Source organism: Scardinius erythrophthalmus (assembly GCF_964197995.2).
Source record: "Scardinius erythrophthalmus genome assembly, chromosome: 14".
NCBI classification, from domain to species: Eukaryota; Metazoa; Chordata; class Actinopteri; order Cypriniformes; family Leuciscidae; genus Scardinius; species Scardinius erythrophthalmus.
In genome coordinates this window covers 16,605,081-16,629,183 of record NC_138234.1, presented here as the reverse complement: position 1 = coordinate 16,629,183, position 24,103 = coordinate 16,605,081, and the positions used below count along the sequence as shown (strand labels likewise).

Here is a 24,103-nt window from a genome sequence, read left to right as displayed (position 1 = left end):
AAACAATAACTGACATTCTATACATTTTGTTGTACTGATGCTTGCCTTAAACCAGTTTCTCAAATTTTTCTTTGGAGGTAGGGAAGGGTTTCGAGCCCCACCTGTCCCCAATGACCCCAACAAAATGTTAATAAACTAGGCTTTAAGTGTAACTGTTAAAATGTGTTTTATTAACATCACATTTTAAAAACATAACGTCAAATAACAGCATTAAAAACTTTCATTCAGAAAAAAATTAAAGTGCAGTTATATTATCACTATGCATGAAATAAGACTTTGTTCAAAAGTAGATAAAAATAATAATGCAATTGTGTTTGCATTTTGCCTCTGATAACATACAAGTGACATATTAACATATTATACATATTAACTGAGAAAATACAAGTGTGGGCTAGTTGTGCTTTGCTTCATTTTGTCACTTCGCAAACTGCATGGAAAAAGAACAAACAAAATAAAAAAATAATTATAATCTCAGGATTTTTGCTGGCTACGAATAATGTACGTATTTTAGGTATTTTAATAAGATAATTTGATTTGAATTTTCCAAGACTTTTATATACTGTGTTTCCCACAGTATTTTTGTGGGTGGACCTCGGTACCTCTAGCGGGGTCCTGGGGCATGGTCCCCCAGAAGAAAATTTTGTACATTTTAAAGATAAATTCATTAATCTGATGCACTTTGAAAGTTCACAACTAAGTGATTAACTAATTTAGTGTCTGTAATTTGAGCCTGTTTTGTAGTACACATCTTTTCTGAGCCAGAGACGGATGTGCTCAGCGCTTGTCATAGGCTATATCACAACTATTCAGTGTTTTCAACCACATAATGTTTATTACTAACACATTTTTTGAAATTTTAAATAAAAAATAAAAAAGGAAATAAAAGCAGATCATCAGTCATTCAGTGCTATTGTGGTGTGACAAGCAATGACGCATCACCATGGAAACCATAAAGTGATACGATCTAAATAACGGTCACCTTGAAAAACTTTTAAACTTATGTGTGAAAAGGTTTAGTAAGGCTTACATTTAATTGTGTCGTTGTTTTGAGTGTATGGCCAATAAAAAAAGGAATTAATAGAAATGGGCACAAAAATTACACAATTTTCTCCTGTTTGTCATGCCCCATTTGTCATGTCTCTATCCCCCACCATTCCTTAAACTGACTGAGCTGTCTGGTTTCTCAATACTGAATGCAGCATAAAGTTCCTGGTCCGCAGGAAAATATGCATCAAACATGAACAAGAGTTCAGGCTCTGGGCTCAGCCTATAGAAGAAAACAGAACCAGCATTCTGGTCCACGAACACACCGAGGTTTCTGGTTGACTCTGTTTGAAGTGGTTTAGTTAATGATTCAGTTTTTTTGTTATGAGCCACACATCCATTTTTTAAGCAAGATAAACTCCACGACATCTTATTGCGTCCCAGACGTACTGCGTCACTCGCACCCTTTCTCTTGATTCCCTTACAGGCCACGCCCATCTGCACATCTGTCCCGGTCACTTCCACCGTAAAGAAGCAGCGTCCTGAGAGCGGCTGGCAGCACAGGACCTGATTGATCTTGTCAAATCTTTCTTCATTAGCAGGAAGCTGTTGTTTCTCCATCTTACGAACAGCTACTGTGTTGTTCTCGCTCAGATAGAGGTATTCATTAGCCGTCTGAGGGTCAAAGGTGAGCGCGACGGCATCTAAAAACAAAGTGAGATTTATCAGAAAACGTCAGCTTAAATATCCACAGTTACCATTAGCAGTAAGTTCTCTTTTTTGTCTCCAGCAACACATCTATGTGTGTAGATGATGTCAAATACTTTTGGGTAGAAACATGCCATATTCCATCTAAAGCTATTTTAAACAGCATTTCAGTAATTCTTTCATAATTTTAATGCAGGCAGGTTAATTTAAAGAAACACTGTAGTCTGGTTTCACAGACAAGGCTTAGATTAAGCCAGGATAAGACCATAGTTAAATTATGACACTTAAGTAGACAGTTAGAAAAAAAAAAAAAAAAAAATGTACTGGTGTGTTTACAAAACAGTTGCACTGACATAATTTAAAGTATTTCAGTGCAAGTTGCTTTCAGTTAAAACAACTCAATGCATTTTAGTCTGGGACTAGACTTGGGACTAAACCAGGCGATTAACTATGGTTACACTTTATTTTAAGGCGACGTACTTACATTGTACTAACTCAAATAAGTACTGAGTAATATTAATTAACTTCATGTTCTTACTATAGTTACAGTTAGGGTTAGTTTATTATAATTAAGCATATTACAGTTATTACTATAGTAAGTACATGTAGTAATGTGTAACTACGTCACCTTAACATAAAGCGTTACCTTAAGTATTTGTATAAATCCATCTCTCAGACCGCAAGACCTTTTAAAATAAAATGGAAAAGGTGTTAAAAATGGTGAAGCAGTTACAGCATCTACAAATACGCTTTCACTTACATATTCATATACATTTTAACCTACAATCTTTGTGTTGATGAACATCCATGTGTATGTTTAAACTCACATTTGTACAGTCCTGATTGGTCTTGGCAGACTCCTCCAGAGGAAATTCTGGTTATAGTCAGAGTTAGGGTTAGTAGGGTTAATATGTTAAGACTTACACATTAATTGAAGCACATTTTAAACATAAATGGATAGTTTCTCATTCCACAACACAAACATTTTTACCTTTACATTTAATAATTGTCAAATTAACAGCATATAATAAGGATTCCTAAATTAATTTTGGGTCTCATGCAAAGTTCTTTAAAAAGTGTTTTTGAACAAATCTTTTAAAGATGCAGTGTGTAAATTTTAGCGACATCTAGTGGTGAGGTTGCGAATTGCAACCAACAGAAGTCACGGTTGATGACAAGAAAAGATGTCGAGAGCAGAGAGTAGCTAGTTAAGCAATGAGGTTTCTTTACAAAGATAAATAAATTATATTTACTTAATTATTCAGTAAAATGCTATGTTATTGTGAATATTATTGTTACTTGTTCATCATTGTGTCAGTGTTTTATTCGCTCACTTTAGTTAGCTTCTTTGCACTTTACAACATAGTGACAAAACGCGCTCTGTAGTAGTTTGTCCGTTTAGGGCTTCTGTAGAAACATGGCGGCGCAAAAATGACTATTTCAATGTAAGGGAACCCACGGTGTATGTAGATAGAAATGGCTAATTCTAAGGTAATAAAAACATAACGGTTCATATTGAAGGTCTTTATACACCACTGAAAACATAGTTATGTATGTGATATTGCATTTCTGTCAACAAATCCTCCTAAATATTACACAATGCACCTTTAAGTAAACGAAACAAGCCCACTGATGTTCCTAAACTGATTTGTGTCTACTTGTGCAGAGACGCTCGCTGGTCATCACTTACTGTACTTGTGTAACAAAACAGCCTACAGGAAGTATACCTAAATATGACAGTGAACAATTCACTGAATGACTAGGACAAATCAACGGATCCGGTGGATGTTCATACCAAACTTCCACATGAACATACAAGATAGATGCTACAGTACCTCAGTGAGGGCAGCTTAGCCTTCAGTAGATGAATTTTCTGTTCCATGATGTTTCCAAGGTCATTATACTGCAGGTCCAGCTCTCTCAAATAGGATTTGGCTTTCAAAGACGACAGCAACTTAGAAACTCCTTGTTTAATTTGACAGCCTGATAGTCTATAGAGCAAAACACGATTTTATGTTTAGATCAACTGGTCAAGGAATGACATTCATGATATTCATTTGTTTGCCTATTTCAAGGACCAACCAGCTTTGGTTCTGATGGTTTCCTTACATTTTTATATTTAGGCATTTAGTAAATGATTTTGCATTCACTCTACACTCTATTCACTCTTTTTTGATCAGCGAGTGATCCCTGAGAATCAAACCTATGACCTTGGTATGGCTAATGTCTACCAGTTAGAGTACATCAAGGATTCCCAAACGTTTTTGTCAGCCGAACCTTAGTCTCAGCCTCAGATTTTACGCCCACGGATCATTGGCTAAACGTCTGATGCATAAGGCACACAAAATGGGAAACACTTCAGGAGTTTCAAAATCGTTATCTGATTGGATGAATTCTACAGGATTTCCGGGAGACGTGTGTGTCATGTTCTTTAACGGTCCGCCTGGAAGCAAAGCCTTTGTGATGCCAAATCCCCTCATGGAAGAAGAATGCCATTGAGCGGCTCCATTGTTGCAATAAACTTGCACAATGTTCTTGAATGAATAATTTATTAGATGTATGCCGGTCTGTTATCTTCTGACATCGACTTTACATTTTCACGCCGCTTAAAATTAGTTGCTCTACATGTTGGTCAAATTTCCTCTTGGGCGGTCCTTGGCCACCCTTACGATCTGTCTCGACCCTGATGTTTGCAGTTAGTTTTACTTACTTCAGAACCTCAAGATGACACTTGGCTTTCCGCAGCCCAGCTGAGAGAATCTCCACTCCTAGATCTTCTACTTGATTGTCGCTGAGGTCCAGGATTTTCAGATTCACATTTGATCCTGAAAGCACATCCTTGATCAGCTCCATGTCCTGACTATGGAGGTTGTTGTGACTGAGGTTTAGCATCTGAATCTGGCAATTGGGATCACAGAGGGCCTTAGAAAGCTGCTTCACTGCAGACTGTTCCAGACTATTGTGGCTCAGATCAAGATGAGTCAGGTGAGAGTTTGGAGAGGTCAGGAAAGACACCAGGATATCACAGTGTTTCTCCGTAAAGCCGCTTCCTTCGAGTCTGTCAGTATTGAATTTAAACGGTTACAGTATTACATTTACAATTTACAGTTACAATTGTGCATTTAAACAGTTACACTAGGGCTGGGACACACTAGATGATTTTCAAATCTTAACCGATTTTAAAACTATGGAAGACCACATACATAAGGGCAGTTTCAACCGAATATAGCAGCATAATCCTTACGAATGCACACACAAGAAGATTCGTCCGGACCACACACCTGTCGACATTTTCACAGTGAGATGAGATCTCATGGAGACTCACAAGATCAAACTTGACTTGAGAAGAAAAACAAATGGAAGACGAACAATGTGGTCAGCTAGTTCTCCTTGCGTGATTTTTGTTTTACGGGGAGAAAAAAAAAAGGAGAAAAAAAATAATATGGGTGATCTTTCTCAATACTACAATATCGTGGCATGTTTGTGGCTGCCAAGTTTCAGCCATAGAAGCACGCAACATCCTGTTGGAGAAGCTTGCTCCATTAATTGTCATGAGGATGCGGAGATGAACCCAAGCGCAGACAGAATGCACTACACACAAGGTTTATTGATGACAATAATGGGGAAAACAAAACCCACAAGGGGGCAACACAATGACTAGAGAATAGACGAATAACTTAACAAGACTTTGACTAGACTATAAACAAACAGTATAACAAGATGACTATTCACTTTAGTAATCACACAACACACGAATGAGATACAAACAATAAGTCTCTCAATATTTGACAATGTGTAACAATGAACCGGCACAAGACAGCGAACACAAGGGGATTAAATAGGGAGACAAATGATAACATAACAGGTGACACAGGTAAAGCAATAATGACAAAACGAGGATAACAAGGGGGCGGGGCAAGAGAACGAGCCAACACATGCACATGGCCCAAACACAAGGCCATGTGCTTGCACACAAAACATGGGTCTGTCATGATCCTGCCTCAAGACTAGAGAAAATCAAGGACAAGAAGGCAGAATCATGACATTATTTGGCTATCGTGGGTATCACGAGTTGGGATCGTGCAGGCTCCAACGTGATCAGGAGTAGTGAAATAATCACAATGACATCACACAATTGAGGATTTTTCAGACAAAAAGTCATTTGAGACAAGCCTCAAATATGCAAATCGGCTCAAAATCTGGCTTTAAATCAAGTGTGTCTCCAGCCTAACTTTGACTGAGAATATTTAATGATACATTATGAAGATGTTCACAGCATCATAATACTTACTGAGCCTTTCTGAAGCACTTGATGGCTGGAGAGAATCTCTGAAATCCTTCTAAAGTGATGTTGTATTTCCTGAGGACAAACTCTTCTTGGTCTGCATCTGACATCACAAATCGGAAAGCCAGAAATGTGCACTGGAACAGTGTGAGGGGCTTTTTGGTCCGTGAGCGTTCGAGATTTTTCATCTCCAAAAAAGAAATGTCTTTGAGCTCCACAAGGCAACGAACAAGACCGAAGCATCTCTCAGGGGTCAGATCTTTCCTCCTCAAAGACTTAATGTACTTTGTCACTTTTTTGTGATCTTCTGAACTACTGCCTTGCAATGGAGGCAGGAATCCTTCAAGCATTTCTCTGCTGGAGTCACAAGAAATTCCGAAGAGAAAACAGTTAAAAAGATCCAGGTGTTCATTTTTGCTTTGCACGGCCACGTCGATCACGCCTTTTAGAAAATCAGACAAATAAGACTTCTGCCCCTTTTTAACTTTAATCAATCCCAGGGAGTCTTGATTTCCTGATAGAAATTCATGAAAAACAAATAAGGCTGCAAAGAATTCCTGGACACTGAAATGAACAAAGCTGTAAAGTTTAGTTCTGCTATATCCAAACTTGTCCTCAGAGACACAGGTAATGATGCCAGGATATCGGAGAGCTTCCTCAGGAGTGATATAGAATTTCCTCAAGTCTTCTTTACTGAAGATTGCATTTTGTTCCTTCAGCTTCCAGTATGCCAGCTCTGCCAGTTTCTTAATCAATTCTTTGTGCTGTATGAGAGCATTTTGTTGTGGCAGTTCTTTCCCTTGATATTTGTTGAGGTTTAACCTGGTCTGATTGTGCAGATAATGTATATACATTTCTGTCTGATTTAAGGGCATGTCCCTGTCTTTATTTTGACTTTTAATGATGTTTTTGAGAACAACCGACGAAATCCAACAGAAGAGAGGTATGTGGCACAATATCCACAGGCTTTTATGAGACTTCAGGTGACAGATGACTTTTTGGGTTAGAGCTGGATCCTCAAATTGCCTCGTGAAGTACTCCTCCTTTTGTTCATATGTGAATCCTCTGATCTGTGTGATGCATCCCTGTCTGAAGATCTCAGATGGAAGCTGTCCAGCTGCCACAGGCCGGCTGGTGATCCACAGGTGTGCGGATGGGAGCAGCTTTCCACGTAGAAGGTTTACTAGAAGGACATCCAGTGTGGTTTTTTTTTTAACATCTGACAAAATGCTGGTTTGAAAGCTTAAATCATTTTTATATTCATCCAGACCATCTAAGATGAACAGAACTTTTATATCACAGATCCAGTCAGAGATCTGTCTTGCATCTTTAAACTCTGGGTAAAAGTCACAAAGCAGGTCAAAAAGACTCTGGTTTTCTCCCTCATGCAAGTTCAGCTCTCGGAACGGGAGCAGAAAAACAAGTTCTAGATCCTGATTGGCTTCTCCGCTTGCCCAGTCGTGGACAAACTTCTGCACAGTGACCGTTTTTCCGATTCCGGCGATTCCTTTCGTTAAAACAATCTTCATGGGTCTATTATCATCCGAGGGTGGTTTAAGAATGTCATTGTAGTTTATGACTGTCTGCGCTGATGTGTTTGAATCATTCGTCTCGATCTGCCAGATCTCATGTTCTCTATTGATTGGGTCCGACGCGTCATTGATGATAAACAGTTGTGTGTAGATCTTATTTAGAGTGACTGACTGCTGTGCACTTCCCTCCAAAATCCTCTCAGAATCCTTCATCATTCTTGATTTCATCTTATTCTTTATGCTCTGAAGAGTGTCTAAAAATGTTGGAAAGTCATATTATTAACAGGAGCATTGCACTTATGAATAAACAGTTTTATGCAGCAACAGTTTTGAAATGTCTTTCTGGACCTTACCATTTTTGTTTATTGAGGTAGAGTGAGACTCTTGTGGCTGAAAAAAACATATACACATAAATATACAGTATTTATAATATACACATCTTAAATGAGCAACTCTGTACAATGTACAAAATGTACAATATTATAGTGTATTAATGATCAGACACTCACCATTTGTAGGTTGATGGTAACACCACCACCTATGTTGCATCCTAGTATTTTTGGAGCATTTATTGTGCCACCATTCCTCTGGTTAATTCTGAAGTCCTGATCCTGAAAATACTGATCTGAATTTTGAATCAATGGTTGTCTTAGTGATGTAAAATAATAATGATAATAATTATTATTATTGATATTATTGATGATTGATAATTTTCTACGGAAGCCCTGAACCGCAACGTAAAAAAAAAAAAAAAAAATATTTTGTAATATGTAAAATAATATTTTGAGAATAAAGTCAAAGTCAAAATTATGAGAATACATTCTTCCGTTGTAGGCTAATTCTTTTTTTGTAAAGAAATGCGCTTGTAAAGTCGAACTGCTTCTGACATGGATCTAAATTTAATAGTAGCTTTTTACTTTTATCTGGGCTTTCAACAAAAGGAAATTCTACAGGTGCTAATCTACCAACATGACGGTACTGTCTTCGTGCTCGTCTATAGGCAATGCCATCTGGGTCGAGTTTATATTTTGTAACGTCCTAAAACAAATGGTAGCTAATGCCATGTTGGTAGATTAGCACCTGTAGAATTTCCTTTTGTTGAAAGCCCAGATATAAGTAAAAAGCTATTATTTTGTTTGGATCCATGTCCGAGGCAGTTCGACTTTACAAACGCACACACACACACAAACACACACACACACACACACACACACACAGACAGACACACACACGGAAGACTGTATTCTTGTAATGTTTCGAATTTTATCCCGAAATATTTCGACTTTATCTTTTTTTTTTTTTTTTTTTTTACAGATTTTTTTTTTTTTTTTTTTTTTTACGTTGCTGTTCAGGGCTTCCGTAATTTTCTAATAAGAGAGTAATTGAGAAAACTTTTCCTACTTTTGATACAACTCTTTTCCATTTTTAATGCTTTTTTCTTTCCACATTCATTTTCCTGCAAAGGGTCTTCCAAAATCTCTGTTGTTCCACTGTGGTAAAATAAACAGTTTATGATTAATGTTTACATCTGACAGCAAATACATACACAATTCAAAAGTTTAGAATCTTTAAGATTTATTAATGTTTTTGAAAGAAGTTTCATATGCTCACCAAAGCTGCATTTATCTGATCAAAAACACCAATATAAATATTTTTATGGAAACATTTTCAGGATTCTTTAATGCATGGAAAGTTCAAAAGAACAGCATTTACTTGAAATAGAAATTGTTTATAACATCATAAAAATCTTTACAGTCACATATCAATTGAATGTGTCCTTGCCGAATAAAAGTATTCATTCTTACTTCCCCAAATCCTATTTCCCCCAAACTTTTTAATGGTAGTGCATCACAAAAATATTAGGCCTGTTTTTAACAGTTTAATAATAAGAAATGTCAATTGAGCAACAGCTACTGGATACGGGGTTACAGAGGTGTCCCTTTGAAATGGTCGAAAACTGGATTAATGACCCCACGCAGTGGCCAAATATGGACTATTCAGACATCTACCACTATCTCGTGGAATCACCAAGTAAGTAGCCTATTTTTTTGTCATTAAAACACTAACAGTATGACAAACTAGACGATGAGGCCATGTCAAGAGGAGTCGGTGGTTTACTTGGATCATATTTCACTTGATTTAAGCTATTGACAGTTTTGTTGTTTAAATCAGACCAAACACATTTCAATTTTTATTCAGGATATATGTATATACAAAACAATAACATTTTATAACAGTAGCCTATTGATTAAAAATAAATAAATTACATATATATTGCTTCCAATAGTGTATGTTTATGTTAGAGCTTTTATCCAATTATATTTCTGCCATCATGTGTTGCCAGGGTCAAAGAAATCTGCCTTGAGGCCTACGGAATCAATAGTGCGGGTGCCTGTAGCTTAAAATGGATGGCAATGAAACTGTTGCTTTAACCAATCAGATAATCAGTCAGATTTAATCAGCCAATTAGATTTTGATTTGACTGCACCGGGGCCAACTAGCAGGCATACAATAACGTCAGCATTTTCACATCCTTTGATTGCGAGTACTATTACTGGTAGTCAGAGCTAGCAAACCGCATCTGTAGGGAACCGCATGAACTAAAATATGTTCCTGTAGATTTAATAGTTTTTCAACTTTTTAAAGGCAAAAGTCCCTCGGATCTCATTGATTTCGTTCAAAAATATGTGTGAGAGCATGGGTCAGCGGTACACATCGTCATGTTTTGCGGTTTACTGCTTCTGTCGAGCGGATATTCTCAGCCCTAAAGCGAATTAAAACTAAGGCTGTGTGTCCACCAAAACGTTTTTGGCCAGCTGAAAACACTAGGCGCTCTGCTGAAAACGCCTAGCTGTGGGCACTTCAGAGTGTTTTGGCAGCAGCATTTTTTTCAGTTGAGACGCTTTGCTTGTTATGATACGGAATATCGGCTAAAGTGTTACTAGTATCTCATTTCACACATATTTTGTTTCTGTGTTGATTCTATATTAAAATGCCGTTACAATGTAATGTATTTTCTCTGGCTCTTGTTTTAAATAATTTTGTTCTGTTATTATTATGCTTGTTGTTGTAATCGGTTGACGTTGTACAAGCAGAATGTGGCGGTTGGTCGGTGTGGTATTAGTCCCGCCCCTCCTCCACTGTGATTGGACGGTTGGGTAAAAAGTGACAGTGATGAGCGCTGCGTTTACCCAAAGTTGAACATTCTTCAACTCTCGGCGACCTGTAAAAAATGCTGAGCGCTCAGCGTTTCAGCATGAATAAAATGTTCACTAGTAAAATTTTCTAGTAATCCTGAGGACCTTGATTAGCTTGTTCAGGTGTGTTTGATTAGGGTTGAAGCTAAACTCTGTAGGACAGTGGCCCTCCAGGAGCAAAGTTGCCCATCCCTGTTCTACGTCGAACTCCCGCCGTAGCTACGCCATAGGCTGTGTGTAGCGCGCTTACCCTTTGGCGTATCCTGACGTGCACCTCTCCAAAAATGTAACAACGCGTCAATTCTAGGTCAGACGCAGAAGTATAAATCAGCCTTTACAGCGTAGAGGCTCCGGCGTAGGTCAGACGCAGAAGTATTAATCAGCCTTCAGTTCTACATGGACGCAAGCGCTGTGATTGGTCTGCTAGAACCCCTCCCTCGGGTTTTACTTGCCGTTGTACTATTCTTTGAAACGACAGGGGGCGACTCGAGTAATTGTCCTCTAAACCATCAGGAATCAGCGGTGAGAAGAAGAAAGCTATACACGTGACAATGTTTATTTTAGTACACCACCACCAATATCACACTACAAAAAGAATCGTGTAAAACCCAGTAAAACCCTGATATTATTACTGCACTGGGCTGCAGGAGCTCTGATGACGACACAGCTGCTCCACGATTGGCCAGATCCATTGCATGACAACGATCACGTGTTTCGTGTTTATTCAAACACCTTTAGTTCCTCTAAAGCGCACAAATCAGTTTTTTATAACAGTAAACACTCTTTTCATGTAGTTGCGATGTTATTTTTTAGTGTCATGTTTATCAAATAAAACTGATAAAAAAACGTAGACTCCACTTCATTGATAGTAGCTTATGTTGAACTTTATTCTTGTTCAAACAGACGCTGTGTGAAGCAGTACATAAAGTATTGAATGAAAATGTCTCTGAAACATTATTTGGCAAATATTGCATTTATTTCACTTCAGCTGTGGTAAAGTATGCAAACACCACGTGAGCGGTCACTACGGGAACCAAAAAGTGTCCAACTTCACATCTCCGTTTGCAGCTCCTCCCCGCCTGCACGCGGCTACTCTCGCCGATCGGTTACATCCAGCCGCAGCCGATGTCGAACACACCTTACGTCTATGGGTGACGTCACAGACGCTTTGTCCATATTTTTTACAGTCTATGGCATAAACCTTGCGCATGTATGCAATAATATTTAGGCACAGTAGCTGTTTTTTATTATCTTTGTTTTACCAAGAACTTTATTGAACAATATGAACAACCATAAATTGCCTGGTACAAAATATGAGTCACGATATTCATAGTTAGCGGACGCATACAGCTTGCAACAAAGAACCGGCAAAAGTAGCCTAATCATTATGAATGTGTCAAATATACATTTTAATTGTTTATTAATAAACTAGTGTTTTCTGTGTCAGTCTCGGCTAAAGATGTTGACGATGCTGACTCGCCACCTTCGCAGTATTGTGAAAGTACACTTCATACGGATTAGGCCTACATAAGAGAATTGTCTGTTTCTTTTCGTTTTGAATTGTTTTGTTTAAAAGACATTTCAAGCTTTCTATAGATATTTGTGTGTGTGTGTGTGTGTGTGTGTAACACAAACAACCGAGTTTCGGTTCATTTATGAGACGAGCTCCAGTTCACGAGCAATGTAAGTTATATCGCCGGTGCCTCCATGTCCTGATTAAATTGTCTGCTATATTTGCTAAATCCAGGCAATTGGTTGATGAAACATTGATTAAAATTAAGATACAATTTATACAAAACTAAATTCACTTTAAAGAAAGGCTTTATACAGAACAAAACTTAATGTGGTCAAAATTATGTCTCCCGATATATTGCGCTTCTTATGATTACTCATGCTGTTCACTTTTCATATAATCAACATAGATGACATTAAAAAATAACATTTTATTTACACATAAATATGAAACTAAATACATTTTCTTTAATGGCTACAACATGTAGGCCTACAGTACAGAGAAATTTAATGTCAGAGTGGAATTTGAGCGAACGCCGTTTTACCGGTGATCATGAGGGGCAGGGGTGCGTTTTTTGAATAATAATCAAATAATTCCCAGCGGTCGTCGAAAATTATTTTTGCTTGAAACGCCCATCCCTACAAAATACGAAATGTCTTAATCAGACAACAGACAAGCATCATAGCATAAGAAAGAAAATATAAATAGGCCTAAATAAAGAAGTAAAAAAAAGAAAATAAATGAAATAAAAATACATTCAAGTAAATAATAATTAAAGAAATAAAAGAGGCTCAGTAGCTTCTGCAGCACAAACACAAGCATGTAGTCAGCAATTGTTGCTGTGACTTAGCGGTGTCTGACTAGTTGACACTTGGTGTGATGACATCATCGTTTCACAAAATGTACGGATTGGCCGTATGCACGAAAACAGATTTATCCACCTTGGCATTAGCGATCACTTGAGTATACAACTTATCACTTTCAATCGCATCTGCCTGCTGATCGCTGATTGGCTAAAAGTGCGTGCTCGTCGGTGATGCAACACCAGCGCCAGTTGAGTCTGCATGGGCGTGTGTGTACAGTAATGTTTTTATGGACTACATGCACACTTTAGTTTTTTTAACCAATAAGACTTTAAAATGTAGATGTTTGAAAACCACCGAACTGACCCCAAACCAGCCCAAATTTTGTCCACCCGCCCAAACCCTTTTTTACCCGCACAATCAAATTCAAAACCGCCCAACTGGGCGGGAACCGCAGATTTTACTCATCTCAAATGAGCCTCTCGAGCCTTTCTTGAGATACGCCTGGTCTATGGCAAGCTGTTTTAGAATTTAATTCCTGTGTCTGTAGGCTACTAGTCATAATTTAGTTTCACAATAACCTAAAAAGTGAGAAGTGCTTCATGTAATAATTTACATGAACTGTTATTATTTTTAGGCTATAATTATTACTTTACTAAACTCAAAATTAATTAATATTAATAAACTTATCTGATAAGTTACATCAGTTAAGTTACATCAACAAAAGTCATTGTAAGTGTTAGCTCAAGTAAAAAATTCTTACAAAATGAGGTTACCACTTTTTACAATGTAGCCTATGTGATATAACTTGTGTTGTGAACCCAATTGTTATAGATATAATCTCTGCTGCAATTATGCAGAATTAAATATTTTAGAAGTGAACCCAATTGTAGGCCTATAATATAATAACCATCTTTTTAACTTAAGATAAGATATAAATTTGAACAAAGCATGCTGCAAAATATTATTAAAAAACTTAACTAAATCTGGACTCTTGAAAAATAAATGAAAACATGCCAAGTTCTTTTATGTTTCTAGATTTTAATATTGCTATGCAAAATGAAAATCCTGAAAATCCAAACTGTAATCACTTCAGACTAGAAGCATTTCAAGAGGCACATTCCACCAAAGACAAGAGATGTCAAAAAGCGAGATAAAATAAAATAAAAAGTGGCAAACGTTTCGGTCACATTGTAAGCTTGCCATTGAGTTGTTGACTGAACATGAATATTCTGTGTTCGTCTGTGTTGTTTGAACGTGAATAGTCTGTGTTGTTGGAACACAATTGTGTAAGTGGCTACCAAAGCAAACAATTTGTGTGCAACCAATGTCCACTATTCAATTGAGTAAATCCAATGAATTATTTTTTTCAGTGTACACACGAAAACAGATTTATCCACCTTGGGACCCGGTTTCAGTCTCCGAAAACGCCGATACGATAAAACATTTGTACGGATACAGCTAAACGCGTCTCTGTGTGGACAGGGCATGAGAAGAGCATTACTGGCAGACTGCCAGGGAAGGGATGTGCTGCAACTATGTGTTATTTTTTTTTATTTTTTTTTACATGATTTCAGCATGAAAACATATTTTATTAGACCCCACCCTATTGAAAAAAAAGTATACTTTAATGTATTTTAAATAGATTCCCTTTTTCAATAGTACATTGCAAATATACAAATTTTTTTTTTTACTATCTTTAAATATATTAAAAGTATATTAGCAACATGCTTTTATATTCATAATACAACGTTTAACACACTTTAAAATATAATTTTAATATATATTAAATAATATAATAATTTAAAATACATTTTAGAAAAATATACTTGAAGTGAAAATTCTGTTTATTTTTTAAAAGTGTATTTATTTGCACTTTATTAAAAATATATTTTAGGTATATTTTAACTGCGTGCTGGAAATGATCATTGTAACAATGCATTGAAATACTTTCAAAATACATAGCATAGTATTCTCTCTCTCTCTCTCTCTCTCTCTCTCTCTCGCTCACACCTCCTTCCTGTCTAGATACTGTCCTACCCAAAAATATATATTTAGAAAAATATATATAATATAAAATATAAATTGTAACAAAAAGTACACTTTAATATCACTAATTAATTAAGCATGGATATAATGATATTTATAATGACATTTCATGCCTGTTATGCCCGGAAATATGGAGTAGCCTATATCTGCCGCTTGGTCGGTCGGTTTATTCTGTAGCCTAATAAAGGGCAGTTCTTCTCAGTCATATCTTTCATGTTCACGTGCTCCATCACTAAACATTTGTTTCTGTGTTTGTTTCTTAGCTTTTAACCTAAACTGTAAAAGCGCCTCGCCTGAAATGTAGTCGAAAGTTGGAGTGAGGGGAGGAGTGAAAAAGGTGCAGGCAAGCAGGACAGTTCTCTCTTCTGGCAGTGGATCAGACAGACACCTACTACGAGCAGTGTTGCCAGAACAAAACGGCAATCAAACAATGAGCCGATGACTTTAACCCACGGAAGTGCAGAACATACGCAGAATTTAGCAGTCAAAACGGATTTATCGTTGATTCAAACCTTTTTCAGCAGCTGTCAGTCAGGATCGAGTAGAGTGCAGTCTGGATGGTGTCAAAGTTGCAGATGTCTGGTAAGGCTAATGTGCACATGACCATGGACAGGCGTCGTCCCATATTTGATTTCAATTAAAGTCATTCAACTGTGCTCTCCTCTCGTTATAGTCACCATCGATATCTCCCGTGTACGTTTTTAGAGTTGCTCACTATCTCACTCTATACTTACTGTAGATACAACTTACTGTATAGCAGGCTATATATCACTTTGGCATTAGCGATCACTTGAGTATACAACTTATCAAGTTCAATCGCATCTGCCTGCTGATTGGCTAAAAGTGCGTGCTCGTCGGTGATGCAACACCAACGCCAGTTGAGTCTTCATGGGCGTGTGTGTACAGTAACGCCATGATGACTGATTTATGGACTACATGCACACTTTAGTTTTTTTTTTTTTAACCAATTTGACTTTAAAATGTAGATGTTTGAAAACCACCGAACTGAAACCAGCCCAAATTTTGTCCACCCGCCCAAACCCTTTTTTACCCGCACAATCAAATTCAAAACCGCCCAATCTGGCTACGAGATCAAAGGTGGATGTCGCGAGATTCACACTCATGCACGCGGGTGTTGCTTTTATAGGCTATGGAAATAAACATAATGAACAAGACACCAAAATAACTTATTTATTTCAATTCGAAAGACGTGTTTGGTTGAGAAAAAAAACAAAAAACAAAAAAAAACAAAAAAAAAAACATTGTTGCAGCACATCCCTTCCCTGGCAGTCTGCCAGTAACGCTCTTCTCATGCCCTGTCCATACGGAGACGCGTTTAGCTGTATCCGTACAAATGTTGTATCGTATTGGCGTTTCGTCCAGACGGATCATCCGGCGTTTTCGGAGACTGAAACCGGGTACAAAGCTGAATAAATCTGAAAACGAAAAATTCTTACAAAATGAGGTTACCTTACAATATACTCTGATAAATTATAACTTGTGTTGTGAACCCAATTGTTGATATGATCTCTGCTGCAAGTATGCAAAATGAAACATTTTAGAAGTGAACCCAACTGTAGGCCTATAATAACCATCTGTTTAGCTTAAAGGGATACTTCACCTCTGGGAAGATGAATGTGTATTTAAAATAGGTCATTTAAGTAGAAGAAATGTGGAGAAATTTTTGAATTTGGAGCTTTCTAGACTGAGAAAAGCCAGAAAATGTATTTTTGGCTTATGTGGATGAAAGACAACAACTCCCAGAATGCACTTGCTTCGCTGCCTTAGGAGGCCACGCCTACCGGTTAGAGAGCACAGTTGAAAACAACAAGGCTAGCCTAAGTAAGTGATGAGTTTGCCAGGGATTTAGAGACCCAAAATGTCCGGGATTCGGCTTTTGCGTTCTACAGTCGCCATTCATCATGTTTACTGTGGCGAGCAGGGCGAGGCTGACGGCCGCGGGAGAACGGCGCGAGGCCGGTGGCGTCATTACTGAGACGCGCCGGGTCTCGCATCTCTCACGGAGGAGCGGAAATTTTCTTAGCAAGGGTAAAACGCACATCAACCGATCACTTGTTTAGCGTTCATGTAAACACTACAGTCAGATTCACCGATCGGAATTAATTCAGTTAGATTGAAAGGAGAGGTGTGCATGTAAACAATGAATGGCGACCGCAGAACGCAAAAGCCGAATCCTGGACATTTTTAACAGTCTCGCCCGCCGGACAAGTCCGGGAAAAGGAAGATGGTAACCCCTACTTACTCAGCTTTCTCCTATTATTCAGCTTTCTCCACAGAACAAGAGCATGCTAGCTTAGCTTCCAAAGAAAGACGGCTGATACTGTGTACATTCTGTGAGTGAGATCCCACCCTGTATGGGCGGGTTGTAAACATGCGGAACAACGCCATCTACTGGCTGTAGTCTTTACCCTCTGGACAGAAAATCCTCCGATGACGCAAAATGACAATTTTTACGTCATCGGAGGATTTTTTCCAGACAAAAAATACACAAATCTCTCCTCTCAGGGGGATATGAGGGGGGAAAGCATGGTAATTCGAAAATACTACAGGTTTTCTACTAATACAAAGCTTAATGCTAAATCCTGAAGTAACCCTTTAAAGTCCACATGAAATCAAAATTGACCATATTTACTTTGTTTGCCTAAATTGATCGTTTTGTGGTGAACAATTCATCCATGCAAGTCAATCCACACCAAAAAATTTTTTGGCTTCATAATCTTTAATCAAAATCTGAAAATGCCCCTCCCCTCTGCTTTGGAGGACCTTCCCTGATGACGTAGGTTTGAGGACTTGGGTTGTGAAACGCTTAACCACTCCCCTCAAACCGTTAGTCTGTTATGAGCATAGTCTGTTATGAGCAGAGATGGAGAGGAGGAGCGATAGAGTAAAACCCTGCCCTCTGTTCAATATTCCGTTTCACTGGGAAATACGTCACAACACTGGAGAAAAGTCGTTTGCAACTTCCGGTTCACGCGGACTTTAAGATAAGATTTGAACAAAGCATGCTGCAAAATATCATTAAAAAACTTAACTAAATCTGGACTCTTGAAAAATAAATGAAAACATGCCAAGTTCTTTTATGTTTCTAGATTTTAATATTGCTATGCAAAATGAAAATCCAAACTGTAATCACTTCAGACACTTCAGACTAGAAGCATTTCAAGAGGCACATTCCACCAAAGACAAGAGACGTCAAAAAGCGAGATAAAATAAAATAAAAAGTGGCAAACGTTTCGGTCACATTGTAAGCTTGCCATTGAGTAAGGTCACATGCGACCGAAATGTTTGCCACTTTTTTCAGTAAAAGCATTTTATTTGATCTCGCTTTTTGACGTCTCTTGTCTTTGGTGGAGTGTGTGGACTCTTCTGAAGTGCCTCTAATTGGATTTTTTTTGTCTGCAAACCTAATAATAATAATAATAACAATCCATGCAATCATTTAACATTAGATTAATTGAATAATTACATGTAGAACCAAGGCTGGAGATAATTTGATATGGTGTGGAGATTTTAATGCACATAATTCACTTTGGTGAAGTTGATGCACAGATAATGGGAGGGTTGTTGAAGAGTTTATGGAGGAACAAGCTTTAGAATGTTTAAATGATGGGAAGGGACCCATATTCAATATAAGGGATTCATCAATTTCATCTTGTCTAGATCTAAAAATAGTTCCTATAGCTTTAGAATGTCAGTGGGAAGTTCTAGATCACTCAACATTTGGAAGCGATCATTTTCCAATAAGAAGTGCTGCTGGAATGGAAATTTATCAACAAAATAAAACAAAGCAAACCAGGTATGTATTAAGTTATGCACTGATGGAAGAAAAAATGCAGAAAAGCACTAAATCTAATGAGATTTATATTAGGCCATAATGGGGGAGCGATAAACAATCAAAAATCTCCATGTGCACTTCTACCATCTGTTGAAACACTTCCAATGCAGTTCTCAGTAAGACGTCAAATATTGCTTACTGGACCAATTTACTTTGGCTTAAATCAGATAATCCTACAAAACCAATAATAGAGAGTAGTTGGGAGACATTAAAATGAACAGGAACAGGGTTTGCATGGGAAGCAAATGAATGAGCTACAGGAATGTCACTAAATAATATATCATTTTCATCAATGGGTGCAATTTCCCCAATACCTCCTTGGTTTTTCAGTCAACCTGAAGATGATTTTACAAATTCATGATAGCAGGGCATAATGACATTAATATGAAGAGCTATAAAATTGTATATCTTAGAACAGTTTACTATTAATTTCTTCCAATGTACACAGATGGCTTAAGAAACCCAGAGATAGGTCAGACTCGTATATAGATCAGCATTCTATGTTCCCGAATTTAAAATAGGAAAATATGGGAGGTTAACAGATGGGACTACAGTATACACTACAGAAAAGGTGGAAATTCAGATGGCACTTTGTTGGGTAGAAGAAGTGATGCCAAATAAGGTTGTGATTTGTTCAGATTCAATGGCATCACTTACCAACAAACATTTCAAACAGTTAGATACGATATCTTCATAGAAATAATGAACATTTTGTATAGATTAAGACAAGCTGGAAAAATAATAAAACATTTTGGGGTACCAGGACATGTTGATTTACAATGCAATGAAAAATCTGATAAAAATTGCTAATGTGTCAATTAAACTGAACACTCCTATTGCAGTTCATTCAGTAAATACATGTAGACATTTTTATAATATAAACAGCGCGAGTCAAAGTAAAATGATACAAAAAGTAGAAACGATCAGATAATTTTAACAAGGATAGGCAATACAAAACCAAAATACTACACTTCACACAATAGGAAAACAGTGGATTATGTGAACTATGCCAAGTGAAGGAAACAGTTGATATGTTGTTGTTACTTTGTATGAACAGGAAAGGACTGAACTACAGAGAGAACTAGAACATATGTAAATAATTTACAATCAGCAACATATTAAGTACGAAACAAGGATCTGGCAAGATTATAAAGCCATTAAAAATTCATCAAGAATAGTGGATATAGATCTCATCATGTACACCTATACTGAAATCACTTCACTCTCAAGCACAGGAGGTGGTGGTATGAACCTAAAAAGCTGGTATGTGACCCACCAGTAAGAAGAAGATGTGTCATCGCTCGCCAAACTCTTCTGACTGAGAGCTGTGAAAATTTTATTCTTCGCATATTGTGAGTAATAATACTAATACAGGGCAGTTTTATACTCTTTTAGCAACACTAGGTCAGATCTCTGCTGTTGATCCTGTAAAGTTTGTTTCATGAGTCTCATTATTAACAGCTGCAGGAAAGTCTCTATGCCAATTCTTCATGCCAATATTCCTTTTTTCCACCCCCCGCCTCATTCATTATACTGATGTGTTTAGATGACCTGTAAATTGCCACTTAAAGCTCATTTCATTGTTGTCAACCAGTGCTGGGTGTGATTAAAATGACTAATAATTAAATTACTTTTTATTTGAAAAAGTAAACAGATTGCAATACATTTTTCTGTAATTTAATTAGTTACTTCTAATGTAATTGCATTAAATACTGTAGAGACTATAGAACAATTCTATAGAAAGAAAATAGTGGATTTAGCATTAGAATTTAATGTGTAATGTTAAAATGTATGTTTTTAATGTAAGCTCTTTTAAAATACTTGGTCAGTTTAAGAATAATGATGACAGAGTGCAAACATGAAAGTGTGTGTGTGCGCGCTGGTGTGTGAGTGAGATGAGTGTGTCAGTGGCAAGAGTGTGTGTGGTAGTGTGAGAGTGAGAGAGAACAGAGAAGCAAGCAACCCAGATCCTGACAATGCGGTTGTATATTATTTATTTGGAAGAATTAAAAGTGCAGTTTCGTGTTTATTGTTGATATAGGATTTAGGAAGTAATTAGTAATAAGCAATGCAGTACTTTTTAGAGAGAATAATTAATACAGTAATCCAATGACACCGTTGAAGAAGTAATTAATTACTTTTAATTACTGGTGTCAACATACTTAAGCAAACTACATGATCAACACTTTTGATATCTATATAAAATACACATACCTTAAGAGAATATTTTTTTTATAGTCTGCACTGATTCTTCATTTTCATTTAAAACCAGTTAACAAAACCCCTAGTACATGGTAAGTTAAATGAAGTTGTTATTGATCGAATTGTCATTTGTTTCTTAAAAATTTGTACTTTTATTTATTAGTTTATTTTTTATTATGATATAAAATGAAAAAAAAAAAATTCAGTAGCTTTACTTTTTAATAGATGGATATTTGAACAACTCATAAATGCTTAAAATGAATAAACTGTGAATTAAGGATAAAATCTATTCAGTAACTGATTTATATATTTATTTTTATTTTCACAGATCTGTTTCTGTCACACAGCACTTCACCGTCAGTGAAGCTCCTCCTACAGGACATTACCAATAAATGCTGGAATATTTTCATCAGCATAAGAGTGATGAAGACAGAGTTGAACAGTGAGAACATGAATGATCCAGAATCCTGCAGAATAAAACATGAAGATACTGTAACAACAATGACTTATTTTGGGGAAATAATTAGCTCAAATTAGCATTAATGAGAATATGCATATGTTGCTTACATGAATTAAATAATTCCCAACTAGGGAGTAGGTCAACTTCAACGTATATCAACAATTACACGATTTCTCGTTGTAATTAATGATATAGGCAGATAGAACTATGTTTCAATTTGGGGAAATTTTAGGTATAAGTTGAAGAATGTTCATTTATTGTACAAAATGTGCGTCCAGCACACGAATTGTACAATTTCTGAACGGAAATCTAGCGTCTTTAACACCAAAAGATAACACTTTTCCTGTGGCCACAAAGAAAATAATTATCCTCGTGTTTAGACAATTTGAGATTTCTTTCAATAGTAAAATTGACCGTAGAGCTTAAGGTAAGATCTGCACTACCCAGGGACTCAGATTTGAAACAAACAAAGCAAACTTGATTCAAATGATTTAACAAGTTTATTTAAATGAACTAACTACTTTAAAATCACACAGGAGTAAATATGCATAAACAAAACAATATACGATCGCAATAAGGAAAACAACAAAATAAACGTAGGAATCAAAGGTTAATATAGGGGAAGAAAGAAGAATATAAGAGAGAGAGAGAGAGAGAGAGATGAGCAAAAGAGAGTAAGAGTGATTTTAAGAATGACTTCGTGTGTGTGGGTGTGTTGGAGCACGTGGTCTGGTGTTTTGTCCAGAACCACGTGGGCATGTATTTATGTGTATGCGAAGAAGTGTGAGTCAGTATGAGTGAGAGAATTGTGAGATAGGAAGAAACAGTTCAATCGTTCACCACAAAAACCCAATAGGCACAGTAATATTAGACATTTGAAACAGCACTTCAGATTACAAATTTAAAGTCTACGTTACTCTTTGTCGGCCTTCCTGGTGCGTGTGTGTCGCGTAGGTGCAGACCAAAGCGCCTGGGTCACGTGTTCACCGGAGCAGTGGGTCACGGCGTTGTCGTTGCTATGGCAACTTGAAACGAGCGAAACTTAGCAAGTTGATCTTAGCTTTAAGTTGGTTTCGTTGTTGGTTGAAACAGACTATTTACTGGAGTAAAATAGTTAGGAAAATAAACTTGGAAGAAAATGAAAATAAAAGCGAGCGAAGGTTTCCTTGAAGGAAGGAAGGAAGCGTGGTATTCTTCTCTCTCTGGCAGACTGCAATGTTTTCAGAGTTACGCGGCATTTTGAAGGAGCTGAGCTCACGCCTCTTGAGGTGTATGACCCAATCGCCTGGGAGGGCGATGGCGACTACCTCCTGACGTTTTTGCGGAGGCTCACGCCCCCTTCTAACAGTTATGGAGAAGTTAAATTTGGTCCCAATATTAATAACACCGGAATTAATAAAAGAATGCGTCTTCGGAGATTTTGAGTTAAAGATTCACTACCGTTGAGATTTTTGGAAGAGAACAATACCGTGGACGACTATGTCATGATTTAAAGTCGTAAAGATATAAGATTTTTCACTATAACAAGCATTTCATTCTTTGAGTATATCATAAAACTAGGTTATAGCGGTCCGATTTATAAGGACCATCACATAAAACAAATACATTTCAAGAATACATTTGGAAAAGGGTGATTTTTGATCATAATGTCCGCACATCCGAGCTTCTCTGTGTGTGTAAAGGGGTACTGAAAGTTCACAGCTTGTGTGTCCGGTGCGTGAACTGCGTCTGCTCCCCCCCCCCTCCTTTCTTTCCTGAGGGGGAAGACCAGTATGTATGTATGTATGTATGTGTGTTTGCCCTCAATGGACAAAGGATCATGCCTACATCACGAGAATACATTTTAAACATTTCACAGGATGATTTCGATCCATACAATGGTAGGATCTGTGTGTGTTTCCTTGTGTGTGTGTGCGGACAGTCTTGAGGGTTCGAGCACGGGATAGAGTCTATGTGTGTGCGCATTACTAGTGTTGATTGAATTAGTCCGGTAGATAATGCTCTGTTGTGCTGAGCTGTTAATCAGTGTCTCAACGATCTCCAGGGGGTGTAAAGATGGCAGACTCGTGATTCCAAGGAGGGCAATCGATGCATGCGCCATTTGGGTCCGCACGTCCTGCCTGGCGGCATTGTGAGACAATAGAGGTGTTTTGTGTATTAGAATTTGCGTTAATCTAATCAAGTCAGACAACGACAAATGGGGTTTGGTCACGAGGAGTTTGAGCAATTTTTAATTACATGCGCGGGCTGTCTCCTTTGTGTTACATTCCCCCTTTGATGAGTTGACGGACGTGTATGGGTCTAGTCGAGTCATCACGGTAACAAAGGTCAGATGGCAGGTGCATGGCTAGGAGGAGGCAGTAAAGAGGGGTTGTTCAGACTGCAGGTTGAATCCGATGAGGTCCTCAGTATTCTCTGGTGCGGCGTTGTCCTTCCGAGGGTTTCTCCTGAAGCTGACGGAGACTGCTTCTGTGAGTTTGGCTGTGGAGGTTCGGATGGCGTTGATCCTTCGGT

At 37.5% G+C, this 24,103-nt stretch overlaps 1 protein-coding gene across 1 annotated transcript; it reads right to left on the bottom strand.

The window, feature by feature from the left end:
• Positions 1-1,578: 1,578 nt before the first annotated feature.
• On the bottom strand, positions 1,579-23,903 carry LOC308701567 (protein NLRC3-like; the record flags this gene model as incomplete). Its single annotated transcript, XM_081383923.1, has 5 exons — positions 1,579-1,688; positions 3,528-3,683; positions 4,403-4,750; positions 5,984-7,763; positions 23,855-23,903. 5 exons carry the CDS (start codon positions 23,901-23,903, stop codon positions 1,667-1,669), a joined length of 2,355 nt encoding a protein of 784 aa, XP_081240049.1. The 3' UTR covers positions 1,579-1,666.
• Positions 23,904-24,103: the final 200 nt, after the last annotated feature.